We start from the raw sequence: 17,523 nt of genomic DNA, 5'->3' as shown, positions 1-17,523 counted from the left end.
TTCACTACTATCCTCTTCCTTTTCATGGAAAATATCAACAGCTGCCTATTGGGATGAAATTTTAAGACAAATGCTGTACATTTCCGATAATTCAACAAGTAAGCCGTAGTGAAAGTGTTCCATCACAAATGGTTTTGTCCTGGGCTCGACGACATAAGCGTTAACAGTGTATTAAATCCGATAGCCTTATTTTATTAAATGTCATTTGAAGAACAAAATATACAATCTTTTTTAGCTTTCAAAGATCCAGATGTCTGAGTAGTATATATATTTAATACTTTCTTATTTTTTCGTACTTCGTCGATTTGATGGGCCATTGATTTCTATTCATCTGTTTAAATGTACGTGTCCTTGTGCCTTCAACACGAATTGCTTATTCGATTGTAAAGTTAATAATTGGTTACTTCATACTAGACAAAAACAAGCATTGGATCTTTGCACTGTTACCTTTGAATTTAATAATAAACATATGTTGATGCATGTGTTCTTGTTGTTTCGTAATGTTTTGTCTCTTGTGCTGTGCCTGTTATTATTGAAGAAAACTGATACACCATATTGTCGAAGCCCGTTGGATCGAACCCGCTTGGCTCAATTTCCTCGTTGGCTCGAACTGTACATAAAGGACCGATTTGTTTCTACTGAAGGCAAACATTCCCCCTTGGCCCGAATTTCCGAATGCTCGAGGTATGTTAGCCGTTCCCTAGGAGTTTGAACCAACGGTTTTCGACTGAGCGTGTAGATTATACCCATGTCGATACAACATTGAACCTGTCAAACTGAGAAAAACAATGTATACACACACAGCCATAGAACACCTCCATAGTGTATTGAACATGATACATTTTCTTGTTTGCCTCCCTCGGGTATGGTGGTTCATATAATATGCATAACTACGAACATTTGTTCAAATTAAGCATAACCTTATACAGAATAAAATGTCTGTATCGAATGCACAGACGAATACTAATAAAGACAAAAAGGGAAACAATTTTATTTTGATGTGTAATACAATTAAGCATGTGTTTACACAGAACACAGTGCCTTTATCGAATACACAGACGAATACTGGTTATAACGAAGAGGGCAAACATATTTTTTTATATGTTTTAATACAATTTAGAACAATATTTCGTGAGTATCTTAGCCTTTTGTTCCACACTGTATTGCACTCATACTACAGCTACTCCATTGCTGTTACTAATCGTTGTTAAATGAACAGCAATTGAAACAAAAACAGTTTAGTATAGATCGTTCAATTTAGCTGAATACAAAAGATCTGAGCAGTCAAGGTAAAAGTTCATAATTTATTTGAGACAAAATGAAGAAATAAATAATCTTGGAAATTAGTGGCACTTTTCATGACTGAAAGAAGATACGTAGCCAGTTTACCCAGACAGGCTATTACTTGAATATTTCCAGCGTCCATTGCGTGACTTATAAGGCTGGCCTTAGCATTTACAGCAAAATATTAAGGCCTATATTAAAAATGCTTTGTATATTTAAATTGCAAAAAAATCTTGTCATTTATTACCGAAGACAAGATATCATTGTTTTGACTGATAGAAGCCGATTTATTTATTTTCAAAATTATTTAAATTCTTCTGTAGTATGTGATTTTTTATTTGTTATGTTCAGGATGGGGTGTCTTTTATGTCCTTTAGTAAATAGTCTTTCTTCTTTTCTTTTCTCGGCTTTTGTATGTCTGTCTAGAAGTGGCGGCCCATAATATTATAACGGTGGTGTGGAGGAAGGGGTGCACAAATTCCATTTTTTTAATTTTAGTTTTTCAAATGACTCATACAAAATCGTTGATGCATTTCAACCTTAAAAATATATATATAAGCGTTTTAATTGTTAAGGCATCAATTTAAGGTTAAAATCCCCCCGCTGGATCCCACACTGTTGGTTACATTAGTGTTTCTGCCCTTTAATTGTGCCCCTAAGCACGGTTAATGTTTAAATTGTCGACCACTTAAGTGTCCTTGTAGGTGAAAATATATGACTTACAAGTTGAACGTGATTGCTGTTATAGATGATATTAAGACGAATGAAAAACCCAAACTGTTTTTCGATTGCAACATGCATTCATTTTTAAAGGTTACCTCGTTAAATCATTTTCATATTTAAATTAATATTTAATGTATCATTCAATCGTTCAATAAGATCTACTAGCTCCAAAATCATCGATGCATTTTTTTTTTCTCGGGAAATTAATGTTTCATATTAATTCATAAATAGTTTACAAAACAATTGTTCCATTAGACTTACTAGCTACAAAATCATCGATGCAATATATCCCATTAACTTTGCACTGGTATTCATATTTCCATTCAAAAACAACATCACATGAGCTATGCACTGGGACGATAACCTGTGCATGTTTTCCGAGTTAGTGGGACCATGAAGTGACATGACAAATTTGACTTATAAAAACAACATTATATGTTTCCGATACAACCACGAATTAGCGACGGTGTCATTTCAATGCGATATCTAGTATCGTCATCGACAGTGCAATACCATCAGAGGCATTGATTTAAACATGTATTATAGAATGCCAAATTTTTATTATATTTTCTTTCATCGTATTATAACAAGAAATACATTGGTTTAATAATACATTGAAAAATACAGGGATAAGCCAATAAGTCGACAACCAAAAAAACAACATATAAATATCACATATACAAACACAAACACAAAAAAATGTCCTGCCATGTTTTTTTGTAGATATACGGTCCAGACAATCAATGCAACACATCACATTCAATTGTATACTAATTTGCCTGCCTTTTTATTGTTTTTCCATTTTAATAATTCAAGTATCCGTTAAATGAAAACAATGTTATTGACCATTGATAGTAAACTAAAATTCATCCAGCTGTTTTGTATAAGTCTATTTGTCAACAGACCATAGGGATGAATATAATATTCTTATAACTTGTATCATAATCTTTGCCGACCTAATAAGCTGAACCTCAACTGAGCAATTCAGGAAGTTATAAAGAGTCATACTCGTTTTTTAAACCAATCACGCTATTTCATTCAAAAATAATTTGTTTCTATCCAATTCATAATACTGAATGTCTAATGCTACTTGAATCAGAGAACACAGTTTTTCTCCTTTTACTAGTTTCAGTGAAATTAACAAAGCCATAAAAGGCCGACTTCCACTTGCAACATAATAAAACGTTTCCCAACGGAGACATTGTTCCAAATGTTGCGAATATGTCGTTAATTAGCACCGATATTCGAATAAAACACAATCTATCGCATGTCCCGTATCATGTTGACTTCTTTTTCATGCTACCAAATTGGACCATTGGCTCTTTGTTGTTGTGAAAATAATTGTCCAACAATATTTTAGATTCAGATTTCACTGCAAACATGTCATAAATTTACAACATTAACAAATGTGTTACAAACTCGAAGGAAAACATGCGGCGAATAACTTTGTTCAGTTCTTCATCATTATAAGTAGGGTCATGGGATCGTTAATTTTGTGGAAGAAATTGTCAACCCGGCTTGTATCAAATATTGCTTCTTAGACAGGACATATATATATATGAGTATGAAAAGTTATTCAGAAAGCTCTTGAAATGTCACCAATTTTTACTTAAGAAACTATGTTTGACAAAAATTTGTATTTGCAACAAATATGACCAGTTTAACTATTATTGCTCAGTTAATAGAGATTTTACAGCTAAGTTTATACATAAAGTTAATTTCGCATTTTTAAACCTTTATTAATCTTAAAATAAACTAAAATTCATGGTTGCATGTTTGAAAGAAATTAATTGTCTTGAGAATTGATCGCTTAATAACATGCCTGTCAGAAAAAAAGAGTTTGATTACAAATACAGGCTATTGGTTATGTTATTTATCACGATGCTGATTTTATTGATGTTGTCATATAGTCATTCAATTGCTTAAAAGAGAGATTCTATTTTGTCAATAAATAAATAAATACACTTATATTACTAGGAATGGCAAACAACCTACGGCAATTCACCAGGCAATTCACCAGGCATAGCAAGGTACCAATCACGTTCTTTTAATTAGTTAATGGGTAAATTCTAAATATTGAGTACTTTATGTTACTAACCGTGTTTAATCACAAACAGGTGGTGACAAGGAGTACGTTGTTCCATTTCTAGTTAATTATGTGATAACTCTGTGACCTGACATTCTGGAGAGCATTTTAAATAAGATTTACATTTATGCAAGCGAAAATTAGCAACTTTGCTTTCAAATCCAAGTTTGCGTTTACCCTGTGTCTTTAAACGGGGTTTATGTTTCAACTCTTGGATGCTGAGCTTTTTGCTATATTTTTCACATAAGTATTGATTATTTTGATCAACATAAAGTGAAATGGTTTGAATTATTCACAAGAAAATACTGGAACATACCAAGTTTTCTGAAATTTACCCCAAATCTGGCGTAAAGTCAAACGGATTATGACCAAATAAACACAAAGGAGATACATAAAACAAGAATAGAGCATTACAAAGCTAACATATTGTCATTAATGAATGGTTCGACACCGCTCGTGAGCGGGAACGGTTTAAATCAAATACCTTCAATAAACATATAATTAACCATGTTGCCCTTTAAAGTTGCTTTACTTGACAGCATGGCTCGATAGTGAACAGATGCAAAATATATTAAATCAAATAAACATAAATCTCTTTCTTACCTCATCCCCACATATCCCTCACTACTTGGAGTCATTTTCACTAAATGTACTCCCATCCAACGTCCAACTAACTGACTGAACCATTGCACATTATTCCATAAACTATATGCTACTTCTCAACTGTACCTGTAGCTTATACCCATTACGACATAGCATTTCATCTGCCACAATGAGAAATACAATGTACTTGTAGCTTATACGCATGTCGATATAACATCAAAGCTGTCAAAACGAAAATTACACCATTCACACAGCGAAAGACCACCTCGATATTGAATTGAATGTTATACGTTTCCTTGTTTGTCCCTCGGGAATGTTGGTTCATATAATATGCATTACCACAAACAATTGTTTAGATAAGGCATACCTTCATACAGAACATAGTGTCTGCATCGAATGCAGAGAAGAATACTAATGAAGACAAAAGGAGAAAACATATTCATTTTTTATTTGTAATACAATTAGGTATACCTTTTTACAGAACAAAGTGTCTGTATCGAAGGAACAGAAGAATAATAATGAAGACAGTTTCATTTTTCATGTGTAATGAAATTAAGTAGACCTTAATACAAAATAAAAGTGTGAAAGCTTTCTAATGCTTAAAACAGATAGGGATAACATATTCATTTTAATTTTTTTAATGTAATCACGAATTTTCGGCAGTCCCTGTGTTTTTCCAGACTTCAACGCATACACACACTACATGTTTTCGTCGTTGTTACATGCACAACCATTTCAACAAAATGGTTGTAGGCAAAAAGCTTAAACAAGTCATATACACATAAATGTATATGTTCTTGCAATAAAATGAAAGAATCAAATTCAAAAAAAAACTATTTGCATTATTACAAGACTAAAAGAAGAAAAAGTGTCTTTTGTCACAAATGGGCTATAACCTGAATATTTCCAGCGTTGGTTGTGTGACTTATAAGGCTGATCTATGCTTTTACAGAAACAAAATAAGGCCGATATGAAACAACCTAGTATAGTTAAATATTTCAATGGCATATTTCCATGTTATTGATTTCAAAAGGCTTTTTACTACTGATTTGACTAATAATTAAGGAAGCCGACTCATTTATTTTTATTATTCTGTGGTATGTGTTTATTGGTTTGAAACGTTGAGACTCATAGGGTGTATGTTGTATCTTTAATACTAATTCTTGGTTCAAAATGTGTATTGTCGGCTTATGGTGTTAACATGTTTGCAGCATTGGCGGACCAGGAGTTCATAACTGGAGGAGGGGGGGGGGGCAAAAGTCATACCCCCTTCAAAACCTTTGTTTCACTGAGGCATTGAAAAGGCACGTATAACCACGTTGATGCAATTCAACCTTCCATTCACAAAAACTTTAAAATGTTCTTATAAATTGGACATACGAAACTAAGTAAAAATATTAATATTTATAAATTAGCGTTTCAATTGTTGAAGTATCAGTTTAAAGTTCAAATTATGAATTATAAGGGTACATTGACTAGGCAACTGGGTGGCACATACACTTGTGCCCCCCCGCGCTAGAACCGTCCGTGTCTTGTTCATTATTGGCCCTTGTCTTGTGCTCCTTAATCTGGGCTATTTTTTAAATTTCGACTTCTGGGCTTGTCCCTGTCGGTTGCCTTGTAGATTCCAATCTATTTTTTTAATATTGTGCATTTGTAGATGATATCGCAAAACATTAACAATAACTAAAAACATACTTTTTTCGATTGCAAGATGGTACATGGAATCATTTGTAACTACATACAAAGCTTACATTTATAAAGGTTACCTCGTAAAATAATTGTTATATAAATTCATAGTTGAAACAAAAAACAATCCTTCAATTAGACTTACTTGCTACAAATCATCGATGCAATTACACCATTAACTGTGCACTGGTATCAATTTTTCCACTCAGTAACAATATCACATGAGTATTGCACTTGGTGTGAGCTAGTGTGAACATAACGTTACTTGACAACTTGATTTAAAAATACAACGTTATAGGTTTCCGATACAATCACAAATTAGCGGCGGTGTCATTTTCCTGCGATGTCATGTATCACCATTGACAGAGCAATACCATCGATGACACTGATTTAACTATGTTATGTTCAATGCTATCATTTCATTGGAGTTATTTTCATCGTCTTATAACAGGAGAAAAAACCATTGGTTTAATAATGTATTGAACAATACAGGGACTATCAAAGAAGTCGGAAAGTAATATATATAAACACTGTTGTATGCGGGAAAAAGGTAAAGAAACAAACGACAAAGAGCCATAGACACAAACATATAAACATTGCACATCACATATACAAATACACACACCAAAAACAAACTTACCCTACATAGACAATACAAACATCACAAACAAGCAATACCCTCATGAAAATTGCTTCACCGCTAAATGATGGGATTACCACCTTAGAACGGTCGGTGAACCAAGAGTTTACTGGAGCTCTATTCTATTAGGCGCTGAAACTAGTTAGTTTTAACCATATTTATTTTAATAACATATTTTTCAAAATATTCATTTTATAAGCATAACTAAAGACGAGTGGTAATAATATCTAAAACAAAGGCAAATGATAACCACGACATATCTAAAAATTGGCTCTAAAGCGTATACTATGTATCGCTTATGTCATTTGTTAACGTCGTGAATGTAATAAACAACACTGTTCTGTTATATATAAAACGCGCCTTTTAAGGAAATAACTATTCAACCCTATAATAATCAGACCGACATCTAAAGATATAAGCTTTTAAAACTATCTGGCGTAAACAAAAGGAATTTATATAATTAAAGATGCACTGTTACACCAAAATACGATGTACCACAATTAAAACAATTGTTTTAATTTACCGAAAATTATGAATAAATATCAAAATGGTGGTTTTGATAAAGGATGCCGTGTTTAATTTGAAAGAAAATTGCAAAAAACACGGTAGCCTTGAGACCACTTGAATCTTTTAGGACCCATCAGTCATTTAATAGTTGCGCGCTGTCTGCTATTTCTTACACGGTTACAATATGGTATCAATGATTGATATTTTCCATAATTGCATTATTCAGTAAGTAGTTTAAGGTTGATGTTTGATGTAGATGAGTATATATTGATCTAAATATGAGTCTCACTTTAAAGTTGTCTTTCAGCTGCCAACCCGGAAAATACATCACATGTGTCACTCATAAACACCTCACTATTATAACAATGAGCAATTCACTTTGTCTTGCATTGTGTTTGTCCCTCGGGTGTATTGGTTTATATAATATGCATAGCTACAAACAATTGTTCAAATAAAGTGTATTCGTGCAGACAATAGATGTTGAGAGTTTATGCCCAGAATAAATGAAACATATTATGAAATGGAGAAATTGTTATTGATGTTTATTGAACCCAAACGAACGCCTGTGCCTGAGTGATGTCGAACTAGATGTTTGTTTAGTCAATAATTGAGTGAATACTTAACTAAATTAATAATATCAATGTTTATTGACACATTGAGGAAAGCGATCTATGCAAGCATCACAAAGCATACATGTACCAGTTATAAGTTTTATTATGAAAACGACTTTTAAACCTAACTGCACATTTAACTTAAAGGTTGTTTTCAACTTCTTCACTGTGTTAAGGATCGCTGTGTAAACGAATATATTAAAACAAAAATATGCCATGTCATGTTGTTTAATAGGAATACAAACCATGCAACAGATTACTTTTTTGACATTGCATTTCAAAGAATCCATTATAGGAAATGAACGTTTTCGACCAGTGATAGTAAACTTGTATTCAATCAGCTGTTTTTATAAGTCTGAAAGTCATAAGACCATAGGGATGTACATAATATCGAAATAACTTGTGTCATAATCGTTGTTAAACTAATAAGCTGAGCCTCAGCCGAGCCATTCCGGAAGTTATAATGATGCATTCTCATTTTTAAAAACCAATCATGTTATTTCATTCAGAAATATTTTGTTCCATCGAATTCATGTCTAATGCAACTTGAATCAGGGAACATAGTTTTTTTTTTCTTTTACTAGTTTCAGTGAATTAAACAAAACAATAAAAGGCAGAACTCCATTTGCAACATAAAAAAACAGTTTCCCACAGGAGACTTTGTTCCAAATGCTGGAAAAAAATGTCATAAATTAGCACCGATATTCGAATAGAACATAAACTATCGCGTGTCACGTGGCATGTTAACTTCTTCTTCAGGCTACCAAAATGAAACAGGGGCTCTTTAGCTTTGTAGAATAAATTGTCCCACAACATAAATAGTTTCAGATGTCACTTCACACATGTCATGAAAACAAAATTAAGAAAGCAATAGCGGTAAAACCAGTATCCTATAATTTAAGTTTAATCAGGATTGCAATTGATCTTAATAGTTGCGCTTTCTCTGAATTTATATTTCAAATTTTGTTTAAAATCTTGATTGAACTGGAAAAGACACATACTCTTAGATCCGTGGCATTACTGCCAAGAAACAAAGCGTATTCACACAAAAACGTCAATAATAATTTAACATTTCCCGAGTTCATTGCGTGAAGAATAATTATTACAAGTCATTCACACCGCATGACCTGTATTCAAGAAAAACTTAGACTTATGTTTCCAGATCTGTCGTGATAACTTTCATATTTAAGGGAATTGTTATTCTTGAAATATTCTTTTTATTTTAATGGAACAAGAAAACGTGTTGCTAAAATTGTTACAAAATTGTATGGACATTTACATGAAGAAGCTTAGAACAAATGTGTTCTTATTAATTGATTTTAACTCTTACTTCAATTTCGAAAAAATATAATCCTAACATGCTCAGGTGTCTAATATAAGACAGCTTAATCGCTCATAATTAATAATATGCATAGCTTGATCCTGCTTAAGTCTATTATTTTTTACGGTAGATTTTGTGTAAAGTTATCATTTTAAGGGTTATAGGACTTAATAAATGTATTGAACAACGATAAACTTATTCTTCATTAAGTAATTTCAATACCAGATTTGTTTTTAGAAATTAAACTACTTAAGCATTTTTAGGCTTAAAAAATTCGAAAAGTTTATGGCTGCTGTGAAATGTCTGTAACACTTAGTTCGTTTACGTTCGTCAATGCGTTTTTCTTAACTAACACCAATTTGAAAAGCAAATATTGAGTAATGTCATAACAAAGGCATGTCCCTGTATTTCCCAAGGCAAATTACAAAACTTCAAATTTGATTCCTTTAGAACCTATTTGTAACTAGAAACCTATCAAAATGAACACATATATTCGGTGAATACCTCATTTGCAAAGCATTTCTTTTTGTAAAAGTGATGAGTATTATGTATGAAATATTAATATGTTTATGTCTATAGTTTCATGGCGTTGAGGCGCTTGCCTTTTGCTTATAAATAGGGTTGATTTTTTATTTGCGACTACTGGGCTTGTCGATGTATCTTCATTGTATTATAATAAAAGTATATGAAAAACAATAATTACCAAATGCGCCTTCAGTCGTTTTTTTCCTTTTACATTACTTGACCACTAATACAGTGACTCCTTCCGTCTAAACTCAATTTTGTCTACGGAATAGAATAATGTCCTATGGGCTTACAATCTCCCAGATAATATAACATTTTATGATGCCAACTTATTAGTTATGAAATGCTTTGGCGTTTTGATAATGAAAACATTTCCAAACAAAAACATAAAACCGTAGTGACGATCGTTAAAACGGACCCTAAATGTAGACCTTTCAGACGAAGAGATGTGCTTGAGTAGTATATGCTCTTGAAATACAATCATGGAAAAAAGTCCTACGGGCTGGCTTCCCCCGTATGTTATGACATTTCATGTAACATCAATAATCTAATTATAAGCTCCGGAATGTCTGTGCATATGATAGTAAGATATAGCCAGATAATTTATAAACAAAGGTAAAACTCTTTTAAGGAGACATTAAATGTAGACCTGTAACACGACGATGGTCAGAGAAAAGATTTGCCGATGAAGCTTGTAATTATTTCATATATTTCTAGCCGCCAAATATTATAAGAATGCTACTATAAGAGTAACATTAAATCGGTTGTAAACGCGAACAATATTGATTCTAGTATGTCGTTGCGATAAGGTGCATTCACATACTCAGGAATAAAACTATTATTGGAGTCAAATCTAGTATACTTGTAAGGATAAACTCACGATACACAAAAGCATTCATATTATTACCTTTTAATTGACGTTGAATATACTTTATTACAGTCGAAGTTTTCTCGACACGACACAAAGTTCATAACATTACCTTTGTCTACCCTTTAAGTGACGTTTATAATTTTGTTCCATGCTGAAAGGTTTTTCTGAGTCACACAATCAGTTAAAACTATTTTCAAATATTTTGCTCAAGAGATAAGCATAAAACCTGGGGCCGTGATTACGAACGGTCTCAAGTCTGAGTCTGGACTCACACTCACTTATTACAGACTCTATTTTTTAACGGTGTTTACAAAGAGACTCAGACTCAGACTCTGACTCAAATCATTGAGACTGAGTCTGAAAACGTGAGTCTACTACGTAGCTGTCTCACGTGAAGTAAATCTCAACTGTCATGGCGGACAGACAACTTGACAGATATTACCGGTATCGTAGATTTAGGTTGCCTCGTCGACCGCGTGTATTTACCGACAGAAACAACCCTTAAGAGATTTTAGATGTAGAGAGTGTCCGGAAAAGATATAGATTTTTTCCGGACTCAATCATGATATTAGTTGGAATCGTGGAGCCAACGATCGGTACAGCGACGATGAGGAGCAACCCGCTCCCCCCTCTCCTGACGGTATTGTGCTGCCTTCAGTTTTTTGCAACCGGAGCGCCTCACATCGTAATTGCACAGGCTTATGGCGTGTCTAGGTCGGCTGTCGGCAAGGCAATTCATGCCGTATTTGTTATCCTTGCAGGACTGTTAAACAGATACGTTAAATTTCCAACGGGGTTGGAAATTGAAAGTGTAAAACGAAAGTTTTACAGTGTCGCCGGTAAGTTTGGCTTTTTCTTGTTTTGATGTACTTCTTTGCTGATTTCACAGCCAAATATTTTGAGGTGACTCGGACGGAATGTCATTTAATTGATTTGGATTTCTGTTTATTTTTTGAAGTTATGATGAGCAATATCGTATTTGTGGATTTATTAAAAAGAATCAATCACGACAAAGACACTAAATTTATGATGACAAAGCATGTGGACTTAAACATTTATTTTTGTCGACATTCTGTGTTGTAACGTTTGTAGAATTTTTTAATGCACCAGTCAAATATAACCACGGCCCCCGAAGTCCGGGGATAGCCGGGGAAATGGACCGTGTTTTTACCTTTCATGTGGCCCCGCAGTGTCGGGTGAATGCAGTGGTTTTGTCTTCGCTTCAAATATAGCGGTAAATCGGCCTTACCTAGGGTCCCTTGGATGCAGGGGCATTTGGCGGGGATTTACCATCTGTTCATCCCCTTAGGGCGGAGATTTTAGCCTGGTTGGCGGGACCGAGAGTCAACATCCCAGCTATTCCCCAGACCAGGGGAGGGGGGACGTGGTTACAATTGACTGGAACATAACTTGGAGTGTGTTTTTAAAGACTGTGCCTGGTGGATAAATGTACTATCATGAGAAGTTTATGCTACTGTACAGATTAATATTAATTAGTTTTTGATTTGAAACAATGTAATAAAATTATGTTGTTTTTGGTCAATTACTGATAATTCAACAATTCAACCCAGCTAATTTATAGTACTGAAGGTGCCATAAATGGATTACATGATTTGTGTGGAAAGTGTGGTAAGTTTTTTTACTTTTGAAATAACTATCATATTTCTATTCAGTATTTGATAAAATTTGTATTTTTCCATACAAGGTTTCCCAAATGTAGTCGGAGCAGTTGATGGCACTCATGTCAAGATACAGGCACCACCAGACAACGAGGCAGATTATGTGAATAGAAAGGGCTATCATTCCCATAATGTACAGGTATGAAAATCTTAATTTTATATGTTTTCGATTCATTTTGGAAATCTTTTTCTGAAACCAATACTTGTTCCTATGTTGAAGCTTGTTTTAACATTAAAAACTGTTGGTCAAGAAACAAAACAATCATATTTGGATTCTTCATCTAGGATCTAATGATGGTGAAAATATGGTCACTAACTTGTACTTGTTATCTTTCAGATGGTATGTGATGCAAATTACAGGATAACTGATGTTATTGCTAAATGGCCGGGATCTGTGCATGACAGTCGAATGTTCTCGGAGGGGATCTTGTGCCAAAAGTTGGAGACTGGTAAGTGCATTTGACTTAGAGGAAGCTGCAGGTTTATGATGTGATAACATGAATACTTCCATACATACAGTAACCCTGTTTGCTAATAACATTTGCTGATTCCGCGATTGGTTCACAAATTTATGATACTGTGTGTGTGTTTACTGATATTACCAACTTGAGTCCTGAACTTAATGAAATATTGAATGAAACTTTTTTTATGTACGAACCAAAGTGAAAACATCAAAATATGAATATAAAATAAGTCGGCTTTTAAAAGTATTACAGATAAGTGATATGAATGTTTCTCTTCGCAGGACAGATTGATGGACTGCTGCTTGGGGACAGTGGGTACCCATGTCGAAAATACCTCATGACACCCTATACGAATCCTAGAAATCTGTCGGAGGAAAGGTATTGATAAAAAGTCAAGTATATTCATTGATAATTGTTTTCTATCACATCAGTGAATATCAGATGATATTTTACCTGTATAATTATGATCTCATACATCTGTCTCTTTTTTTTCACATAATGTTTATTTAGCAATGCATTTTAATAAAAAATAAATGACATCAGTGGTCCATTTCAAGTTTTTTGGTCAGTCGGACCTGCCCAGAATTATCATATGGAATGTTGACGTCCTATAATATGGACAGCTGACGTCCTGCATTATGAACTGCTTACGTCAAAAAAATGGTGAATGTTGCTGGCAAATTTCACGACATTTATCATTGATCACAATCCAGGGAAATAATATTAAAAGTAAATCTTGTGCAGCCTTTAAGTATTTCTGATATTTTCAGATTCAACACAGCTTTGTGCCGCACCAGAGTGCTCATAGAACAAACATTTGGAATGCTGAAGAGGCGCTTCGCAGTACTGAAATACGGAATAAGAACGACACCAGACAGAGCGGCTGTTTATGTTGCCTCATGTGCAATGTTGCACAACTTTGGTTTTGAGCATGGACCAAGGTGTTGATGTTAATGGGCGGACCCAAAGGGATTATATTACCCAAAGGCACTTTGCTGTTTGAAAAATCACCCTGTCAATCATTTGTCATTGTTGTATGTGTAGATTTTCATATTTCAGTTAAATAGTTACTAACTATTTAAGAAATAAGCAGAAAACATCTCATTTTTATAAACTTAAATATAAGATTCTGCGATCTAATTTTTGTCAGCAGTCTTATATAACTTGTTTCCATGGATTTTCAAAAATTGGCTCGTTCCAAGATAAAAAATAATAGTTCAAAACGTTCAATCTGTGAGAGTGCAGCTTTAATATCTTTGATAATACCAATTATTGAATGTAATATGCAAAGCTACTTAACAGGGATATGCATTGAAGACAACAGGTTCCTTTAAGACATTAACTGGCTATATTTATCTATAGATGAATTGAAAAAAAAACAACAAAAAACGTTTATACTTTATGTAGCTGTAAGTCCATGTTTAACATGTTTAACAATAGGAGAAACTACATAAAACATGTGCTATACATTTAATGGCAAAAGTGTAAGTTGCGGAGATCACTTTGAACATCTATCACCGATTGTATTTCTTATTCATTAACACATAAATAAATGTCAGTTAAACAAACAATTCATTATAACTATGTAACTTTACCAAATGGAAGACTGATAATAACACAACATTAACAATCAGATATTACAATAAAGTGAGGTTCCATAATGAAATGAAATGAAAAACAATATTATACAATTATGTTATCTGAATTGTTACAGATTGTTTTTGATTTTTTATGCTCTTTTGCAATAGTTTATAAGCAAAAAGTGATATTTTCAACTTCATTTAAACAGTAACATTCAGTTTCATGGTGTGTATTGAGTAAAGAATGTATACTGTTTATGTCACATCACAGTTCTGTTATTGATTTGTAAAATATATCAGCTTATTTCTCATCTTTGTTTTTGTAATGGTTTGCTTAACACAATATTGATTTTAGTAAAATTTGCTCTGCTCATTTTTACTGTAACAGTTATTTTGCACATTTTGTTCATCATAATGCAATAGTGTAATTCTTTCTGAAACTGTTGCATGAGTCCACTCGGTCAAATTTACACAATTTTTCATCAGTTGTTTTTGAGTTGTATTGAACAAAGTAAAACTTCATGAAATTATTGTAAGATATGATATATCAACAGTAATACCCCATATAATACCAATGACTAAAATAACCTAGACATTCAAGTTGAAACAATAAATGTATTACAATTTAATGTAGACTTATTCCTAATACACAAATAAGATTTTTTGATTGTAAATACTTTCCATCAAAATGATTTTAGATACAGCATCAGAGAAAATACTTCTAAATACTTAATAATAAAGGATAATTTCCATCTCAATAACACATGTTGTATATGTTGAAGAACAAATGAGTAGCTCAAATTGATATTACGGTAAATGATTGGTGAATGCTAAAATATTTACTATGGTCTACTTAAGTCTTAGTATGAAGAAATAACCTGTTAAATGTTCATTTCTTTCAAATTAAACTCAGTATCTTTCATTAAATAAATTGTTTTAGACATTTATTCATCCTTTTTGGAATATTAAATCAATATCATGGAGGGTGGTAAATATTATCTAGGAGTAAGAGTGGATCTTTAAAGCTGCACTGTCACAGTCTGAACAAGTTTTTTATTTTTTATCTTGGAACGAGCCAATTTTTGTGAAAATCCATGGGAACCAGTTATATGAGATTCATGACAAAAATTAGATCGCATATTTTTATAATCAAGTGCAAAAATTGATGTTTTATGCATTTAAGCCATGAAATATTAATTTTCGAACAGAAATATTGAAATCTATGATCTAATTATTTTTTTGAGAGCAATCTTATATCACTTGTTTGCAGAAACATACGCAAAAATTTGTCCTTTCCAAGACAAAACATGAAAAAGTTGTAAAAATGGTAAATGTGTGAGAGTGCAGCTTTCACAATTTATACTGCATTCAAAAAGAGATCTTATGAAAAATTGTAACTTTCATTTCCTAATCCTGGAAAAGTAATGTTGAAATCCATGTTAGCATTTCGCATGGCATTCTCCAGAACAGATTTTTTCAATTGGAAAAGTTCACGTTGTTGAGCTATTTTTAAATCTAAAATCTCCTTTCTTGCTCTGCAAACTTCAAGGTCATGAAGCTCCTCGGTGAGCTCAATCCTATCCATGCACTTCCTACGACCTATGAAGAAATTGTATATTTTTGTTTTTAAGTTTATACATTTATAATGAACACAACAAAAATGCAAATATTCCTTAGCCTGGATTATAATGAAAGCAAATTTACTCTAAAAACATGCATATATTGCTGTTGATGATTTGAAAATGAAATAAGGCATTAAGACCACCAATTTTGAAAACAAATATATCTTTCAAATGCAAAAGGCAGTTAACAACTGAAATTAATATGTTTTATTTTTTAACCAAATTTCATCTGCATCCATATTATGCCATTCATCCTTTCTTGTAAGTGTTTAATATTTATGAATTGAATGATATACATATATATCCTATGTTCCTGATTTTGTGTTAAATATGAATATACCGTTGAAAATGTACTCATAGAAACATATCAAAACAATGAGTTATACAAATGGTTTACGTTTCTTTGTATTTGTCTGCAACACTCTGGGTTCATCTGGGTGTTCATGGGACACACTTGGATGTTCAATGGCCTGAACTGACACTGTTTCTTGATGCGTGCTGATGTGCTTACTCTCTGTCACTGAAATGTTCATGCAAAGTTACAGTGATGTATAAGAAAATGTGTAAAACTTACTCTCATATTAGATTATGAAAAGTAATTGGACAGAACATAGAGTACCGAGCAGTACCACTTGTGAAGACATTGACAATTTTGACCACTTTCTTTCTTTAGAAAACATTCTAACCCCCTTTAGGATGCTATACTACATCTGAACTGGAGGCAATGGTAACATACTATAAAAAACATGTACTGTGTACAAAAACTAAACATCACTTCAATTGATATCATTCTACATGTAGAAATTAAAGATGAGAGAAGAAGGTAACTAACAAGAGCTGTCATAAGACTCGACAAACCCAAAACACAATATCAGGAAAGGTCTCTATAAACTCTTCCTATATTCCAAGTTTGGTCACAATATGTAGACCCTTACTTAGGTTATTCAATACCAACCCTTTTTCTATTATTAATATTAAGTCAATTGAAGGAAGGATATTAGACTTATAAGGGAAAATCCCTAAATCCCAAAATTTACCTTAAACCTTTAACCAGACGCCGACGCTGGGACGAGTGGTATTGCCCTCCTTATTCTTTAACATTGATTATAAGAAAGGTGCCCTCAAAAAAAATCCTGACTATCATTTATCAAGACAAACTGAACTTTAATATAAAAGGCCTCATAAAAGTAGATTATAAGACTCTTACTTGGTGCTTGTTGCACAACCAAATCTGCAACACTGGCAGCATCTTCCACAGGCTCTATCACTGAAAATAAGATTTGTTTCCCTATTAATGGTTCTTATAGCTACAAAACAT

At 33.0% G+C, this 17,523-nt stretch overlaps 2 protein-coding genes across 2 annotated transcripts; both read left to right on the top strand.

Moving 5' to 3' along the window:
• The first annotated feature begins 11,422 nt into the window (after nt 1–11,422).
• Nucleotides 11,423–12,684, top strand: LOC128221666 (putative nuclease HARBI1). Its single transcript, XM_052930266.1, has 2 exons — nt 11,423–11,699; nt 12,566–12,684. The coding sequence occupies exons 1-2, from the start codon at nt 11,423–11,425 to the stop codon at nt 12,682–12,684; spliced, it is 396 nt and encodes a 131-aa protein (XP_052786226.1).
• Nucleotides 12,685–12,876: 192 nt separating this feature from the next.
• Nucleotides 12,877–13,951, top strand: LOC128221665 (putative nuclease HARBI1). Its single transcript, XM_052930265.1, has 3 exons — nt 12,877–12,988; nt 13,285–13,381; nt 13,774–13,951. The coding sequence occupies exons 1-3, from the start codon at nt 12,877–12,879 to the stop codon at nt 13,949–13,951; spliced, it is 387 nt and encodes a 128-aa protein (XP_052786225.1).
• Nucleotides 13,952–17,523: the final 3,572 nt, after the last annotated feature.

This window comes from Mya arenaria, chromosome 16 (assembly GCF_026914265.1).
Source record: "Mya arenaria isolate MELC-2E11 chromosome 16, ASM2691426v1".
NCBI classification, from domain to species: domain Eukaryota; kingdom Metazoa; phylum Mollusca; class Bivalvia; order Myida; family Myidae; genus Mya; species Mya arenaria.
This window is presented reverse-complemented; position numbering and strand designations above follow the sequence as displayed.